The following is an 18,572-nucleotide window of genomic DNA, read 5'->3' on the forward strand; positions in this document are numbered from 1 at the left end:
CCAGGGCCAAATTTTATATGGGAGTTTCTGCGTTCAATAACCAAGCCAGTAGCTTGAGAGCGGAAGCAAAAGTTTAAAGAAACATCTCTGATGTCGCTTTGATTTGACATTTTTCAGAATCACTTGCTTTAATTAGAGTCTTGACCACAACTCCCCTGCCACCTGCTTTTGCCAATTGGGTACTGAGTGCCAGGAGATACTGGCTTATGTTTTGTTTCCCTCTCAAAGCACTCATTATACTGTGCTATGGTTTTTGTTGTGTTTGAGAAATACTTGGACTGTGGGCAGGCACATTCCATTCTTTGGGGACACATCAAGTTTTCTTCTGTCCCACAAGAAATAGGTTCATTAGAGATATGCAACCTGCTCTCTAAAGTTTTTCCTCACACATTGCAAACTTGTCTGGGACCAAAAATCTTAACAGTATCTTTGCATTTCTAGAAAATATGACTCCACGAAAGCACACATTATTACAAAACAAGCACATAACATCTTCAGAACCAGTGAGGTTGGGAAGTTGCACTTTCCAAATTCAGTTTCCCATCTATATTTTCCTGCCAACCATGCTCATTTATGACTAATAACATAAACATTTTTATATGTAAAGGAGTTGGAAAGATTTATCATTAAGTAGAGTTGTATTTGGGGAAGGCACTTTATTTGGCTTGATGACTGAGTATAAATCATCCCCTCATATTTCCAAAAGAAGGCATATAAAATACATGTCAAAAGGAAAAGCTGAACACCATTAAGATGAAAAATGTGGAAGCAGTGACAATACTAATAGACAGTACTAGAGGTAAGTTGTATTTTTTAAGGGTTTTACATGTATTCATTCATGTAACTGGATACTTTATCCCCATATTACTGATGAACAGACTACAGCACTGAGAGATTAATAATTTGCCTGAGATGACATACCTTGTAAGTGGTAGATCTGGGATTTGATTTTAGACAGTCTTGCTTAGAACCTGAATGCTAAACTAGAATATGTACTGCCTTCCAAACTTGATGATATCACTGTTGTGAGCTTCAAGGCAGGCAAGGCAAGAATATTCAATACTTTCCCCGCATGTTACATTCTTGAGAAAACAACTGGATAGACTGTAATATGAGTAACCTTATGTAACATGACAAAAAGTATCTTTCATTGCTCTTTTGCACAAGGTCCAAATGTGCTCTTCAAAATATTATTCTCATATCAACCTTTAACAAACAGAATTTAAATAACTCAGTGAATATAGCTAATATTTGAAATCCACAATGGTCCCTAAAGTGAATGACATTGATGATTGTGATTTTTTTCATTGATCCTTACTACATTTATGTTTGTAACAGTCTGTAATTAACTTGTCAGTGTATTTATTTATCAGTATATCCCTGGCCTCCTCTGCTTGAGTGACAGCAAGAATTTATTTGCTTTATCCAACTGTTTATCTTAAGAACTTAGAGTCTGGCATAGCAGGTGCACAAAATTATTTGTTAATGAATGAATCCTCCAAAGGCAAAGAGTTCTGCCCAAGAACATAGACTCAAGATGCTCAAAAGTATAAATTACAACTATAATTTATACCATATTGGACCATAATTTATACCAATTTGGACCATAAAGAAGGCTGAGCACCAAAGATTTGATGTCTTCAAATTGTGGTGCTTGAGAAGACTCTTGAAAATCCTGTGAACAGCAAGAAGATCAAACCAGTCAATCCTAAAGGAAATCAACCCTGAATATTCACTGGAAGGGCTAATGCTGAAGCTGAATCTCCAATACTGTGGCTGCCTGATGTGAAGAGCCAATTCATTGGAAAAGACCCTGATGCTGGGAAAAATTGAAAGCATGAGGAGAAGGGAGTGACAGAGGATGAGATGGTTGGATGGTATCACCAACTCATGGACCTGAGTTTAAGCAGACTCCTAGAGGGAAGGACAGTGAAGGACAGGGAAGCCTGGCATGCTGCAGTTCACGGAGTTGCAAAGTCAGACACGACTTAGTGACTGAACAACAACTTGAAAAGTCATTATTTGTTAAGGAGTCACTGGAGTTAACTTGGCTAGAGCTAAAGAGGCAGGGTGTTGACTTTTTCACTTGTTTGTTCTTCTTTACAAGCCCTGATGTCCAGGCCAGTCCCCAGAGTTTTTTTCTATTAGATATACACACAAATGGCCAAGAACTAGCTGCAGGCAGCACAGCCAAGGGCAGAATGGAAGGTCTGCTCCCACACTACGGCCTTGCTTCCTTCAAAGCTCCACTGCTTCCAATCAACAATCTTGAGGCCAGGCTTAAAGACCAAACACTTCTGGTTGCATTTGTATAACGTGGAGTGCTTTTTCTCAAAAGTCACAGCATCCAAGTGCTGCATCTGGCAGCCCACCACCAGACTTGCTCCTGGAAATGATTTTCTCTAAACACAACTGCAACTGAGGGACTTCCTTGGCGTCCAGTGGTTAAGACTTCACCTTCCAATGCAGGGGGTGTGAGTTTAATCCCTAGTCTGGGAGACAGGATCCCACATGCCTCACAGCCAAAAAACCAAAATATAAAATAGAATTGATACTGTAATAAATTCAATAAAGTCTTTTAAAATGGTCCACATCAAAAAAATTTTGTTCTAATAAAATAAAACTTTAACCGAATTTAAAAATTACATCATAAGTTTTAAAATTTGATAACGGTTCTCATCTTTGGTGTTTCAGGTTTGGGGCTACTCCTAACCTTATTAATTACATTCTCCCACACTGAATTCCTTGTATTATTTCTCCATATGGCATCCTACACCACACCTTGGACCTTTGCTTTTGATCTTTCCTTGGTCTGGAATGCCCTTACCCCAGTCCTTATCTCTTTTCAAGTTTGACCACTGGTGTCACCTTCTGTAGGGGCCTTCCTGAAATTTCCAGATCCTGCTATGTACCCTTCCTTTGTGCTTTCTTTGGTCTTAGAATTACCATATAATATTTATAGTTTCTAGGAAGCTGTCTCCTCCATTAGACAACAAGCAGTTCCTTGAGAGCAGAAACCACATCTTACTCATTTCTTGCCCACAGTTGCTGGCATGATGTCAGGCATAGAGATTAATCTCAATAAATATTGATTGAAATGAATTGTGTTGCCAATAAACCATGATGCTATCGCTCCATCTGATCCTTTCCTGCCTTCAAAACTCCTGGAAATGCCAGCAACATTTTAAATGACTGCATTTTAGCACTTCTGAGAATGTAATCTTTTGTTATTTCTCTTTCTTTTCAGGAACCTCTTTCTGAAGTTATAGAAGACAAAAGGAAGAATCATGTCCATGATTGCAGCTTTCTATGGTGGCAAGTCCATTCTAATTACTGGGGCCACAGGCTTCTTGGGCAAAGTGTTGATGGAGAAGCTATTTCGTACCAGTCCAGACCTGAAAGTCATTTATGTCCTGGTGAGGCCCAAGGCGGGCCAGACCCTGCAGCAGAGGGTTTTCCAGATCCTAGACAGTAAGGTATGCCTTATGGGAAGAGTCTTGGGGGATGGTGACTCACTGCAATGTTCTTTTATAGCCCCAGCTACAGATGGGACCCAGAATATCTGGGCAGGCAGAGGAGAGGAGACAAAACAAGAGAGCGACCAACAGCCCATGGAAATCTATGGCCAAATGCAAGAAACATCTTTCATTTCTGGAAGGTGTTTAACTTGAAAAACTTTTTCACTTCACTTTGAAAGAGCCATTGTGCCCTTTCCCTAATGTGCTGTATGTTGAAATTAGCTCTTGATTGGATTAGAATATGCTGGTGGAATAAAGGAGAAAATGAGGTCAAATTTGAGATTCTTTGGGAGAGGGGGACTTGGATGGAAAATATACTGTAACTGAATAAACCTCCTGAAGGAAAAAAAAAAAAGAAATCTGAGGTGTTTTCCCTGAAGAGGGGAAAGAGTGCTTAGACCCTGTCAAGGGCAAATGAGCAGATAATCTAAATATAATCTGCAAATTACTGAGTAAGAATCAAAATGCTAAAACTCTCCAAGTGGACTCAGTTCAGTTCAGTTCAGTCATTCAGTCGTGTCCAATTCTTTGTGATCCCATGGACTGCAGTACAGCAGGCCTCCCTGTCCATTACCAACTCCCGGAGTTTACTCAAACTCATATCCATTGAGTCGGTGATGCCATCCAACCATCTCATCCTCTGTCATCCCTTTCTCCTCCTGCCCTTAATCTTTCCCAACATCAGGGCCTTTTCAAATGAGTCAGTTCTTTGCATCAGGTGGCCTAAGTATTGGAGTTTCAGATTCAGTATAAGTCCTCCCAATGAATACTCAGGACTGATCTCCTTTAGGATGGACTGGTTGGATCTCCTTGCAGTCCAAGGGACTCTCAAGAGTTTTCTCCAACACCACAGTTCAAAGCATCAATTCTTCGGCACTCAGCTTTATAGCCCAACTCTCACATCCATACATGACTACTGGAAAAACCATAGCCTTAACTAGACAGACCTTTGTTGACAAAGTAATGTCTGTCCTTTTTAATATGCTGTCTAGGTTGGTCATAACTTTTCTTCCAAGGAGTAAGTGAGTGGACTCAGGAGGCTTCAAATCTATCACAAGTTCATCCAAACTCTTCCTTAATTTTCTTCTAAATTGAGGGTAGCTTTCCTCCAAATTTTTGGAGAGTCTTTTACATATTATATCATATCATATTATTAATATAAACAGATAAGATTACTAAGTAGCCATGCAGTTATACCTTCAGTTGTCTAGATGCTGCAAGTTGTATGCTTTATCTATGATAACTTAATATTTCTCTTACTACACATCTGTTATTCTGTAAATTCCTCTAAGGGAAAAACATGCAAGTGAAATACATGTGTGAATGAGCATATGAGTCTCAATCTCTCTCACTCCCTTCCCAGATTATGAATATATCACCTCATGTCTTAATTTATATATTTGAAAGCTTTGGTCTGAAAAACTTTATCAATTTGTTGTCAATTTATACCTCTTACCCTTCAGCTTTCAATGTTTAAAAACAGTGACCTCGTAGGGTTGCCATAGGAGTTAAATATATGTGTCTGGAATGTACAAGGTTAGCAAAAGGAAGATTTAAATATGAATTTTTTTACAAAGTCTCCTTTCCAGTATTTAGGCCTGCTGACATCTAACAGAGATGTGTATCTGATAGCACAGCACATTATAGACACCCAGTAAACTTGATGACTATATTTTATCTGCTGGTACCAGCATGAGACTTTGTATAAACCATCATCAAGAGAAGCACAAAAGTCTCTTCTGTATCTCATGGCCTAACTCAGCTGTGGGACAAGTAATAATAGCTGACACTTACTGGATACTTAGTACATGGCAGACATTACTCAATGACTTTTTCATGACTTGCATGCTCAGTCACTTTAGTCATGCCTGACTCTTGCCACCCCATGGACTATAGCCCGCCAGTCTCCTCAGTCCATAGGATTCTCCAGGCAAGAATACTGGAGTGGGTGGCCATGCCCTCCTCCACAGGATCTTCCCCACCCAGGGATCCAACCCGTGTTTCTTATTTCCTGCAGATTCTTTACCACCAGCACCTCCTGAGAAGCCCCTTTCATGTCTTATCTCATTGATTTTTCAACAATGCTGTGAAGTGAGAATTATTAATATACAAATTTTATAGATGAGATAAATGAGACCAGAAGTATTAAATTACCAAAGATCTGTGCTTAGTCACTCACTCATGTCCAACTCTTTGTGACTTCCAACCCAGGGATCGAACCCAGTCTTCTGCATTACAGGCAGATTCTTTACCATCTGTGCTATCAGAGAAGCCCACCAAAGGTCACCCAGTTAGTAAATAAGAGAGTTAGACTTTAGAGACCCTACCCCAGTCTGGCTCCAGGGCAAGTATGCATGCATTGTAACTAATGGTCCTTAAGAATAAGAAAAAAAGGCTGATGTGGCATAAAACCAAAATCTAGAAGAAACTCACAGATCTCTCTTCTTATACAGCTTTGCTCAGCTATACATCCCTGATGGACTTCGTTTTCATCACACATTTAGCTCTGTAGTCAGCTTATGAATTTCTAGATAAATATTATGGCAGAGAATCTTGTGGTCAGCCCGGTCTCCACCTCCTGTTACATTCAATGTGCTGTACTTGATAACTCTGAGACATTACTTTTGTTATGGAATTCTTGATTATACTATTAATAACATTTGTGAAACTGACTTGCAAACCTTTAGCCCTGTTTTCACTATTGGGCTGTTTATAACTGTCAGCTGTTAACTTTTATGAAGGGTGGTTCTCAGACTGTGGTCTCCCAACCAGCAGCATCAGTACCACCTGGGAGCTACCTGTGGCTATTGGATGTTGCTTAAGAGCATGGGCTTCAGAAGCAGATTGATCTGGGTTTGAATCTCAGCACTACTGATTATAAGCCGTGGAACAGTGTGCAAGATATATTCTTTACTGAACCTTAGTTTCCTTATCTGTAAAGTGGGATAATACTTTACTCACATACATATATGGCAATCTTTGAATGAGGAGAGCTGGCTCTCCCTAAAGCTGTCTTTCGAGATTGATGAAACTTCTTTTCTGGAAACCCTCAGCAAAATTTGCCTTACGTCTCATCAGTCAGGGTTAGGTTATGTATCAGTTTCTGGACCAACCTGTGTGGCCTGAGGTATGCCATATACCAATAACCTATCACTGGCCACGTGGAAATTCTCAATAAGCTCACAGAGAATCTTAAATTAGGGATATAAAAACAATTATAATTTATTAAGTTTCTAGGGAGATCCAAGCTGACATATGGGTTGAGAAGGCCGGATAAATTTCTCTGTGTTTTGTTAATGTAAAATAGAAAATGATCAGCTTTGTGGTATTTTTTAATTTTTAAAAATTTATTTGTTTATTGGCTGTGCTGGGTGTTCATTGCTGCCTGGGCTTTTCTCTAGTTGCAGCAAGCAGGGGCTACTCTCTAGTTGCAGTGCATGGGCTTCTCACTGCGGTGGCTTGTCCTTGTGGAGCACATCTCCGGGGCCTTCCGGCTTCAGTAGTTGCAGCACGTGGGCTCAGGAGTTGTGGCTCCCAGGCTCTAGAGCAGAGTCTCAATAGTTGTGGCTCGTGGTCTCAATTGCTCCACTGCATGCACCATCTTTCTGGATCAGGGATCCAACCTGGTGTCTCCTGCACTGGCAGGCGGATTCTTTACCACTGTACCACCAGGGAAGCCCCTCAGCTTTGTGTTTTAACTGATCCAAAACATACCCATAAATTTTTCATCTCCAGTGCAGAGAGAACGTAGTGTAGTGTTAGTCGCTTAGTCGTCTCTGACTCTTTGTGATCCCATAGGCTGTAGCCCACCAGGCTCCTCTGTCCATGGGATTCTCTAGGCAAGAATACTGGAGTGGGTTGCCATTCCCTTCTCCAGAGGATCTTCTTGACCCAGGGATCGAACCCAGGTCTCCTGCATTGCAGGCATATTCTTTACCGTTTGAGCTACAGGGAAGAGAGAACTTAGTGATATCTTAAAACCAAGAAAACTACATTCAGCAGCCATCTGCCAAATTCCTCAATGCTCAGGGCTTTGCATTTCTAGTCCAGGAGTTGTCTTCCAGTTGCAATTTTAGAACATTTTCTCCAAATCTTTCAAGATAGCCCTAATAGAATCAAATCCAGCATAGAAAGTTAGTTTCCTGTAACCAGTCAGTCTCATCTACCTACCACCTTGCTAAGCTTTCCTTCACACAGGATTCTAAATTCAACATCAGAATAAAAGGTATTTTTCCTTTGTCACTAAAAAAATCTTTCCTTTGTCTCAAAGAGACTTTGCTGTTACAGTAACACTATTGACGATATGTATAAATGAGTATAAAGTGAACAGTTACTGTAGCACCAAAATGCTCAAGAAATCGAAATTTTGAAATAGGGACATTTCTTCTTACGTCTCTATTTCTGGTTTTGTAGCAAAGGCGTTAATTATACTTCCATAAATTTTGACCTACATGGTCAGATAGAAGGACAGGGCCTGGGCTTCATAAAAAGAGACTGATGTAGTTTAATATTTTTGCAGCATTTCACTAAAAAGTGAAAATATTCCATATGAAGTCTAATCTTCCTCTATTTGGTTAGACTTTGGAGGGAAACAATGCAAGTTGCTTATTCCAAATATGTGGGACCCCCACAACCAACTTTCCAATATACACAGACAACTTTGGTGCAGGAGACCTGGATTTGATCTCTGAGCCAGGAAGAGCCCCAAGGAGAAGACCGCTCACTCCAGTATTCTTGCCTGGAAAATTCCATAGACAGAGGAGCCTGGTGGGCTACAGTCCATGGGATAGCAAAGAGTTGGATATAACTGAGCAACTAACACTTTCACTTTCACTTGACACTGCAGGTAATCAACCAAATTTGTTCAATGAATGAGTTTAATGTATTCCAGTTCTTCAGACCAGTCTTTTACTTCTATTGTGTGACCACTCTTGCCCTAGGTTTTTACTCAGAAGAGTTTTCCTGTATGGGTTAGAATTTCTTCTGGAAGGCCTCTGATTTTACAAATTTTTATTGAATATTTTCCATGAATTAAGACCCAGTCTAGAGTCAGCCATTGAACTTCATTTGGACATAGACAGAGTGATTTCAATGTACCCATGCCTTATTCCCAAGAAAGATCTGGTATCACTTTTAAGCAGTACTTGTCTCCTGTCACACAAAAGTGATGCATGAATTCTTACTGAGCTATATTAATAGTAATACAGTGTGCTTAAAAGTCGATTGATGGTATCAGGTGTGCGAGGTTTGGAAACTTTTCTTTAAACATAAATAAAAATGTTACCAGTTTGCCTTTGATTCCCTTTGTATTAAGAGGAAATATGATTGAGCCTATTTATTAAAAACCTGTTCCTCTATCTATTAAAATTCGTTCATCAGTTTCATTCCTTTTCTTTCATGGTATGGATAGCAACCACCTCTCACTTCCTGTTTCCATGCCTTCACAGGGAGACAATCAAGTAGGAATCCTTTGGAAAGAAGATTATTTTTAACTATTTGGTCATATAGGACTGGGACTTAAGAATCAAAAGAGAGGATCAGTTTCCCCACATGTGACTAAGATCCTTGAGTATTTTCAGAGCACTTAAAGGAACACATCAATTGAGGGAAATCTATCTGAATTAATGGCAGATTCTTGAGGACTTTCTCACAAAGATAAGGTGGTACTCTAAAAAAACAACCAGACATATATATAAGTACTGTAAAATAAATATTTATTGTAGTATTACTTATAGTAGCAAACCTGGAACCAGTCTGAATGTTCCACAGTAGAGGAAAGGTGCACAGATGTGTTGGACTGTTATGCAGGCACTGAAGTTTATATTTTATGAACTATTAAATAACATGAGAAAGTGCTTATAATACATTCAGAACCAAAAATATGCAAAATAACATCCAGTGTAATCTCAAGTAATGACCCTAAATAAATGCTGATGGAATCTTGGATTAATTTTAGTTTCAGATTATAACGAGCATGTTTACTTTCATGGTGAGGGAAAAAAGCACTGTCTTTCGTAGTGGAAAATCAGAACAATAATCATTTTCCGAAAGAATTCTCTACATACAATCACAATGAAGATGTTTTATTTTTATGGTGGGAGAAAAAGCCCACACTTTTTAAGATGGTAAATAAATAAGGCAGCAAAGCAATCACAAATTTCAAAAATTATGGAATCAGCTATAAGTTCAGTTGATTTTTAGTTTTGAAACTTTATCAAAATAAACTGGTTTGATTTACTTTTGATTAAAAATATGATTCTAAGTCTATAACATTGTTTTTAAGAAAGATCTCCTAATTTCTTTTACAAAATCTGAGGAGTTTCTAGAGGAAATAAGCCAAATTTCCAGGGTTGACATGTGAACATGCTTACCACAGACCCATTTACGGGTTGCCAGGAATCCCAAGCTGCCTGCTTAGTCTCTTATTATGAAAAATGTGCCCATTTAGCTGAACCAACCACCTTTCCAGCTAGCAAAAATAATTTTCAGTGGTGAAATTTATTTTATGTTGCTATCTAGAATATGGCTTTATTTAACAAGCCATGATTCTTTCCCACTACAACAGATAATTGGTTGCAAATAAATCATTCAGTTGTGAAGTTCAGTGTTGAGAGCATTTTGAGGTTTTTTAGTGCTTTAAAGATGCATTCCTTTGTATAACAATGATGTCCCATTTATATCCATTTAGGACCTTAAGTTGGTCATAACCTACTCTGAATAACTCTTTTAAAAAACATCAAGAAGACAATATCCATATCTGAAAAATAAAACCACAAGTAGATGAATTTATATTGAGTGAGGTAGTTAATTAAGAGTGAGGTCAGAAAAAAAAAAAGATGTTGGAGAGACTATCAGAAATGGTTGGGCTTTTCCTCTTAAGCTATAGTAATTAGGTAAGGCAATGGTTACAGTGAGATGTCAGGTTTAGAATGGAGCATGTGAGAAGACCAGGCAAAATTCAGAGTTTTGCAGGGAAAGGCTATCCTGTATTATGTCACTGGGAAGTGGATTTATAAACAAAGGCAGAGCTTGGCAGGTTGCACTGGATATTTCAAGTCAGCTTCTCTGGAAAAATGTGAATTACTCAATAAGCTTTCAGTGCCTTTAAGATAAACCTACTTTGAAATACCCTGGAGAGCTTTGGATAGTGAATTAGCTGGGACACACATGGGGCCCTCGGTTCATAGAACTGATTAGATTTAAGACAATAGAAGATAGCAATATTCCATGAAATAGTTTATTGAATCCTTTTGCAAAACTATCACTATTTGGTAGTTTTTAGAAGACATTAGATCCCGCAGGGGAAAAATAATGCATTTAAAGAAATTAACTTCTACCAAATAACATCTGCGAAGAAAAGATCAGCACTCTGACATCACTACTATTAAGAAGCACCCAACAGAAAAGTGGGCTTCCTAGGTGGTACTAGTGGTAAAGAACCCACCTGCCAATACAGGAGGTATGAGAGATGAGAGTTTGATCCCTGGGTCAGGGAGATCCCCTGGAGGAGGGCATGGCAACCCACTCCAGTATTCTTGCCTGGAGAATCCCATGCACAGAGGAGCCTGGTGGGCTGTGGTCCATAGGGTCGCAAAGAGCCGGAGACGACTAAAGCAACTTGCGCAGCACAGCACACGTACTGTGGCTCCACCCTTCCTTCCTATAACAGAAAAGTTAATTTCATATAATATAAAAGTCCCTTGGTAGTTTGCATAGAATTTCATAAGGAAGAAGAGCATTTTCATGCTTGGTTCAGGCTACCCCATGTAAAAGTTGCTTGTTCACAACTTCCAGAACATGAATTTCTGATTGATATTAATGATTCTGTTAGATCTCTATTTAAGGCAAAGGCAATTAAAAAAAAAAAAAAAAACTTTGTATTTTAAATTCCCAAAGTCAGTTTTGTTCCATTACTATATTTTCTTCTTCCTAAGAAACTAATGATCCCACAAAAAGCAAGAGGCTTTTATAAACTTGGGACAACTAGAGGTAATATAACCTTGCCAGGAATTAAAATTTCCCCATGATTAACAGACACATACTTTTGAAAGGGTATAACTGATTCTCAGTTTGACAGTTACTCAATTCAAATTAGTTGACGCATGTTAAGCCTCCCTTCAATGGGTGATTTCTTTCAAGAAAAAAAAAAAAAAAACCCTTTTAAAATTAATTTTGTCTTAGGGATATTCTTTAAGGTCCCAGAAACAGAAATAATTTATTTCTCAATCTCTTGTTTTCTTTCACAATACCATTCACTGGTTCATTCAATCACTAGCATGATTTCACATGTCCAACCTTCTTTCCTTCTTTTAAAATTTCTTCCAATCATATTGTCTTTTTCTTAAAAGCTTCATATTTCCTATGCCTGATTTTACTCCAGAAGTCACCAAAGCACAAGATTCAGCATGACTTTGAAATATATTCAGTTTTTAGAGGTATATGGATCACATGGCATAATCAGAAACCTTGGGTGACCCAAGGGGAGCTCTTGGGTGACCCAACACACACAAATACACACGCATACTGTCTGATTAGCACATTTTGGAAATGCAGTATTTCTGATGGAAACAGAAGAGAAGGTTTCCTATTATTAGAAACCTACTAAGTGGTAGCCAGTATGCTAGGCATCTGACTTTTATTACCCTATTTAATCTTCACAAAACTCCATGGCATGCCTTATTGCTGCAACACAGATAAATTAATCCAAGAAAGTTGTCACCTATCCAAGGAAATACCAAGGAAGTGGCAAAGCATATTTTAAATGCAGTTCTCTTATTTCTAAAGCCTATTTTTTCTCCACTGCATTGCTTTACCACCCCTAGATTCCTTTAACCAGGTACTTATTCTCAAAGAACTCTGTGAAAGTGGCTTTTGATGTGGGAACAGAGCATTAACAAGATGATGAACTGAGTCACCTCTAGCATTTATTACAGATTCTTAAGTAAAGTGAATTATAATTTTGCTAAATGCAAAATTGTTTTCAACGATAGCAGAATATGTAGGATATAGAAGTTGTTAACAGTAAATTCGAAGGGTTCTCACCACAAGGAGAATATTTTTGTTCCTTTTTTTCTTTATTTTTATTGTTATCTCTATGAGGAGATGGATATTAATTGAACCTATTGTGGTAATCATTTCACAATATATGTAAATCAAACCATCATGCTATACCTCTTACGCTTATATAGTGATGTATTCCAATTATTTCTCAATAAAACGAGAAAAAAAGAGTAGTAGAAAAGAAAGAATAGCAGAGTATATACAAATTATTACTTCTCTGAGATCATAGAATGTTACAGTCCTTTGATTGACATTTTAGATAAATAAACACGAAATGAGTAACTTACCCCAGTCACACAGTTAATAAATGGCAGAACTAGGCTGCAAACTCTGGCCTTCCTGAATCCAAAGCGCCAAATCCAAATTAGGATCTTTCTAATACAAGTGGTTCTCATCTTCAGTGTATTATCAGTGTCCCCAGTGAGCCTGTACAAAGTGCAGTTGCCCAAGCGTCAACTCAGAACTGAGTCAGAATATCTAAGATTGGTACATCTGGGTTTTTGTCTTTTTAAACAACTTCTCAAGCAACCCTACTGTATGCTAAAATTTAACAACCATAGTACTACACTTACGACTGCTTTGTGGTCCTAGAGAGTAATCCTCATGAAAGCAGTAAAAACGTCTAGGTTAATCCCTTATATCTTATGGAAGCTAGCAATGAACTAGCAAAATTCTAACATTTTGTGAATCTTTACATTAGGTATGATGATTTTTGGTCTTAATTTACATGTACTTATTTGTATTTCATTGTACTCAACTTAGATTATATATATCCTTTTAAAAATAAGCCTTTCTTGCTCAAGAGCTGACATGAAAAATTCATTGACTTGTTGTAACTTAGCACTCTAAAATTTCAGTGATAAATGTTCCAGGCTCTCCTTTTCATTGGGATACCAGATATTTTATAGAGATTGCCCTTTATTTTAAGAGACTTGCCCACTTTTTTTTACAAAATAAAAATGTTAAGCAAATTTTGGTGGGTTATTGTGATTAAATAATAGCTACATTTGAAGAGAGGAATCAGTAAACTGAATAAATATCAAAACCTCTCATGATTAGAAAAGAATGATAATGTATAGTAGCCTTTAGAAAGTAGTAACCTCCTTGATGCCTCCCAAGTGAGATCATGTGGATAACAAATTGACTGTAGAAGTCCAAGTTCAGGGTTTCTACATTGTTTCAGAAGCATTATATAAATGTCATGCCCCTCAATTTTTGCTCAAGTCCTGTTTTTAATAAAAATGCAGTCTTAATATTTGGCCACATAAATTATACCTCAGTTTATTGAACCCCCAAATTTCTCTTTCTTTGAGTTTTTTTCTTAGGCTTTTCAAGTTTCTCTCTTGCATCTGGGCTATAAGTAACTATTGCCAAAATAGTCTCTCATGTTTAAAAAAAAAATTGAAAAAGAAATACTTGTCTGTGTGATGTCAAATCAATGAAACACTCCTAAACTTTCTAAGAGAAATGTATTGTTTTATTATCAGTTCAAAATGTTTAGATCATCTCCCAGCTATTATCTTTCAGTGACCACAGAAATATATCTTCATCTGTCAAGAGCATGGTTTACTAAAATGAAAAAGCAGCCTTCTTGAGTGTTCAAACATAGCAAATAGTTATTCAACTCTTTACCTTCTTAATCCTGTGCCATTAAATAAAGAATATATGAGAAGGAAGATGATGAACTCTTAGAATCTAACATAATTATATTAAGTGCTTTATTAGTGGGCCTTCAATGAAATTTTTGAAATTTTATTTTTTAGCTCATTTTTATTCCACCTATTTTTTGCCTTTGATGTTTTGTCTCCCACCTCAACCCTCCAAAAAAAAAAAAAAACTTTCAGAAGAACTGATATCTATTGAGGATCCATTTGCATCATTTTGTCTGTCCTTTATCTTGTCATTATTACAAAAGAAAAGGATCCACATCCCCTACCCTTGGCAGTTATTACAAAGGACCCATAGATCACTTTGAGTCTTCTTTTAGCAGTAGTTACCTGCTATCTTTTATCCCACCAACACAAAAGAACTGGTAACCAATTTCAGGAATCAAACTCTCATTTATGGTTCTATTACTGTTCTTACAGTGAAGAGTGAAAGTATTAGTCGCTCAGTCATGTCCAGCTCTTTGCAACCCCATGGACTGTAGCCTGCCAGGCTTCTCTGTCCATGGAATTCTCCAGGCAAGAATACTGGAGTGAGTTGCCATTTCCTTCTCCTGACCCAGGGACTGAACCCAGGTCTCTGGCATTGCAGGCAGATTCTTTGCCATCCAAGCCATCACGAAAGCCTATTCTTAGAGTAATTACTTCCAACTTAACAAGCAAAATTTGAGTTGTTTCAGTGAACTGGGTGCTGTCAAGCATAAAGTGATAAAAGAAGAATCAAGGAGTTTACAAACCAGAGGGTGAAATTTAAGTGCAGAATTTTTAAATGGACATACATTTTTGGAGTCAGTGTTTCTCTAAGTATGGGATTGGACCATCAGTCCTATCTATGGAGATGGTTAAGAAATACAACTCTTGGTTACATACCAAACTTACTGAGTCAAGATCTCTGAGGGTAAGAGTAAGGGCATTGTGAGGAGAGAGCAAATTAGCCAAGATGGCATGTTCAGGCCCTCTGGCCCCACATTTTGTAAATAATGCCTATGTAACAGCTGAGATCATTTATAGCACTGCACATGCACAACACAAGGCACTCGCTTGGTCATGAGCTGCTTTGTGCTGTAGGGATAAATGAGCTCCGCCTCAAATGTGGCGTTTCCCTGGTGGCTCAGACACTAAAGAATCTGCCTGCAGTGTGGGAGACCCGGGTTTGATTCCTGGGTCGGGAAGATCCCCTGGAGAAGGAAATGACAATCCACTTCAGTATTCTTGCCTGGAGAATTCCATGGACAGTGGAGCCTTGTGGGCCACGGTGCACAGGGTCCCAAAGAGCTGAACATGACTGAGTGACCAACACTTCTCTTCATTTCACTAGAACGTGGCATTACTGCTGCATCACGGCTGTGTCTGTTGTGTTTGGGTCAGCCACGAGCGGAGAGAATGTAGTGTGTCTACTGCTATGACTGCAGCATCAGCCAGGAGACAAGAAATGTGTCTGCAGTTCCTATGGGTCCTTGAGTCTTCTTCCAGCCTCGTAACTTGCACCTTGCCTGCCCTGGATTCAGTGAACAGTTTAAACAGTGAGACAGTTGGCGCTGTGGGCAGGATCAGCAACAGAGGCATCATTTTTAATTAGTCCCTAAAATTTTCTTTTGCCTATACAGTTTTGAAAACCACTGATGTCTTGAAACTGCCCTGGGCTGTTAAAGAGGGAAATGAGTCATACACAGTTGTTCATCAGTTATTTGTGTTAACAATGCAACTAAGGAAGTTCTCATCTTGGGATCAGTTAAAATCAACTTTGAAACCTAATGTGAAATGCAAACTCCTGGGCAGGGCCCAGTAATTTCTTACTTTGTGAGCATGGTATGGGGTCCAGGAATTTTTTCAGATGCATATCTACTGATTTCAGTGCAGTTCACTTGGGGATAACATTTTGAGAAGCACTGACCTGTTGCATGGCAGTTGGCAGCAATCTCTAGCACTCTTTTTAGGCTTTGCCAACATTTAAGAAGTGTTATTTTGTTAGAAGCTACAACCATATGCTGAGATTCCAGATTAAAAGTTCTTTTTACCATATGAGCCACCAGGGAAGGCCATTCCAGACTAAGGCAAGTCATATTATCAGTTCAGTTCAGTCCAGTCGCTCAGTCGTGTCTGACTGTTTGCAGCCCCATGGACTGCAGCACAGCAGGCCTCCCTGTCTATCACGAACTCCCAGAGTTTACTCAAACTCATGTCCATTGAGTCAGTGATTCCATCCAACCATCTCATCCTCTGTCGTCCCCTTCTCCTCCCTCCTCCAATCTTTCCCAGCATCAGGGTCTTTTCAAATGAGTCAGCTCTTCGCATCAGGTGGCCAAAGTATTGGAGTTTCAGCTTCACTATCAGTCCTTCTAATGAATATTCGGGACTGATTTCCTTTAGGATAGACTGGTTGGATCTCCTTGCAGTCCAAGGGACTCTCAAGAGTCTTCTCCAACACCACAGTTCCAGGGCATCCATTCTTCAGTGCTCAACTTTCTTTATACTCCAATTCTCACATCTATAAATGACTACTGGAAAAACCATAGCTTTGACTAGAAGGACCTTTTCTGGCAAAGTCGAGTCTCTGTTTTTTAATAAGCTGTCTAGGTTGGTCATAGCTTTTCTTCTAAGGAGCAAGTGTCTTTTAATTTCCTGGCTGCAGTCACCATCTACAGTGATTTTGGAGCCCCCCAAAATAAAATATGTCACTGTTTCCACTATTTAACCATCTATTTGCCATGAAGTGATGGGACCATGTGCCATGATCTTAGTTTTCTGAATGTTGAGTTTTAAGACAACTTTTTCATTCTCCTCTTTCAGTTTCATTAAGAAGCTCTTTAGTTCTTCTTCACTTTCTGCCATAAGGGTGGTGTCATCTGCATATCTGAGGTTATTGATATTTCTCCCGGCAATCTTGATTCCAGCTTGTGCTTCCTCCAGCCCAGCATTTCTCATGATGTACTCTGCATATAAGTTAAATAAGCACAGTGATAATATATAGCCTTGACGTACTCCTTCCCCAATTTGGAACCAGTTGTTCCATGTCCAGTTCTAACTGTTGCTCCTGACCTGCATACAGACTTCTCAGGAGGCAGGTAAGGTGGTCTGGTATTGCCATCTCTTGAAGAATTTTCCAGAGTTTGTTGTGATCTACACAGTCAAAGGCTTTGGCATAGTCAGTAAAGCAGAAGTAGATTTTTTTCTGGAACTCTCTCACTTTTGCGATGATCCAATGGATATTGGCAATTTGATCTCTGGCTCCTCTGCCTTTTCTAAATCCAGTTTGAACATCTGGAAGTTCAAAGTTCATGTACTGTTGAAGCCTGGCTTAGAAAATTTTGAGCATTACTTTGCTAGCGTATGAGATGAGTGCAATTGTGTGATAGTTTGAACATTCTTTGGCATTGCCTTTCTTTGGGATTGAAATGAAAACTGACCTTTTCCAGTCCTGTGGCCACTCCTGAGTTTTCCAAAGTTGCTGGCAAATTGAGTGCAGCACTTTCACAGCATCATCTTTTAGGATTTGAAGTAGCTCAACTGGAATTCATTCCATCCCCTCCACTAGCTTTGTTCATAGTGATGCTTCCTAAGGCTCATTTGACTTCACATTCCAGGATGTCTGGCTCTAGGTGAGTGATCACACCATTGTGATTATCTGGGTTGTGAAGATCTTTTTTGTACAGTTCTGTGTATTCTTGCCACCTCTTTTTAATATCTCCTGCTTCTGTTAGGTCCATACCATTTCTGTCCTTTACTGTGCACAGCTTTGCATGAAAAGTTCCCTTGGTATCTTGAACTTTCTTGAAGAGATCTCTAATCTTTCCCATTCTATTGTTTTCCTCTATTTCTTTGCATTGATCGCTGAGGAAGGCTTTCTTATCTCTCCGTGCTGTTCTTTGGAACTCTACATTCAAATGGGTATATCTTTCCTTTTCTCCTTTGCTTGTCACTTCTCCTTTTCATAGTTGTTTGTAAGGCCTCCTCAGACAACCATTTTACCTTTTTGCATTTCTTTTTCTTGGGGATGGTCTTGATCACTGCCTCCTGTAGAATGTCACGAACCTTCATCCATAGTTCTTCAGGCACTCTATCAGATCTTATCCCTTGAATCTATTTGTCACTTCCACTGTATAATCATAAGGGATTTGATTTAGGTCATACCTGCATGTTCTAGTGGTTTTCCCTACTTTCTTCAATTTTAGTCTGAATTTGGCAATAAGGAGTTCATGATCTGAGCCACAGTCAGTTCCTAGTCTTGTTTTTGCTGACTGTATAGAGCTTTTCCATCTTTGGCTGCAAAGAACATAATCAATCTGATTTCAATATTGACCATTTGGTAATGCTCATATTATCAGGCCTA

The 18,572-nt window shown here is 38.8% G+C and overlaps 1 protein-coding gene across 1 annotated transcript in view; it reads left to right on the forward strand.

The window, feature by feature from the left end:
- Positions 1 to 18,572, forward strand: part of FAR2 (fatty acyl-CoA reductase 2) — a 183,458-nt gene that overhangs the window by 126,361 nt on the left and 38,525 nt on the right. The window contains exon 2 of the mRNA XM_061125201.1: positions 3,248 to 3,476. Within this exon, the coding sequence (XP_060981184.1) occupies positions 3,288 to 3,476 (189 nt within the window). The 5' untranslated portion in view covers positions 3,248 to 3,287. The remainder of the gene's footprint in view (positions 1 to 3,247; positions 3,477 to 18,572) is intronic.

The sequence above is a fragment of the Dama dama genome, chromosome 22 (assembly GCF_033118175.1).
Source record: "Dama dama isolate Ldn47 chromosome 22, ASM3311817v1, whole genome shotgun sequence".
In the NCBI taxonomy this organism is placed as follows: domain Eukaryota; kingdom Metazoa; phylum Chordata; class Mammalia; order Artiodactyla; family Cervidae; genus Dama; species Dama dama.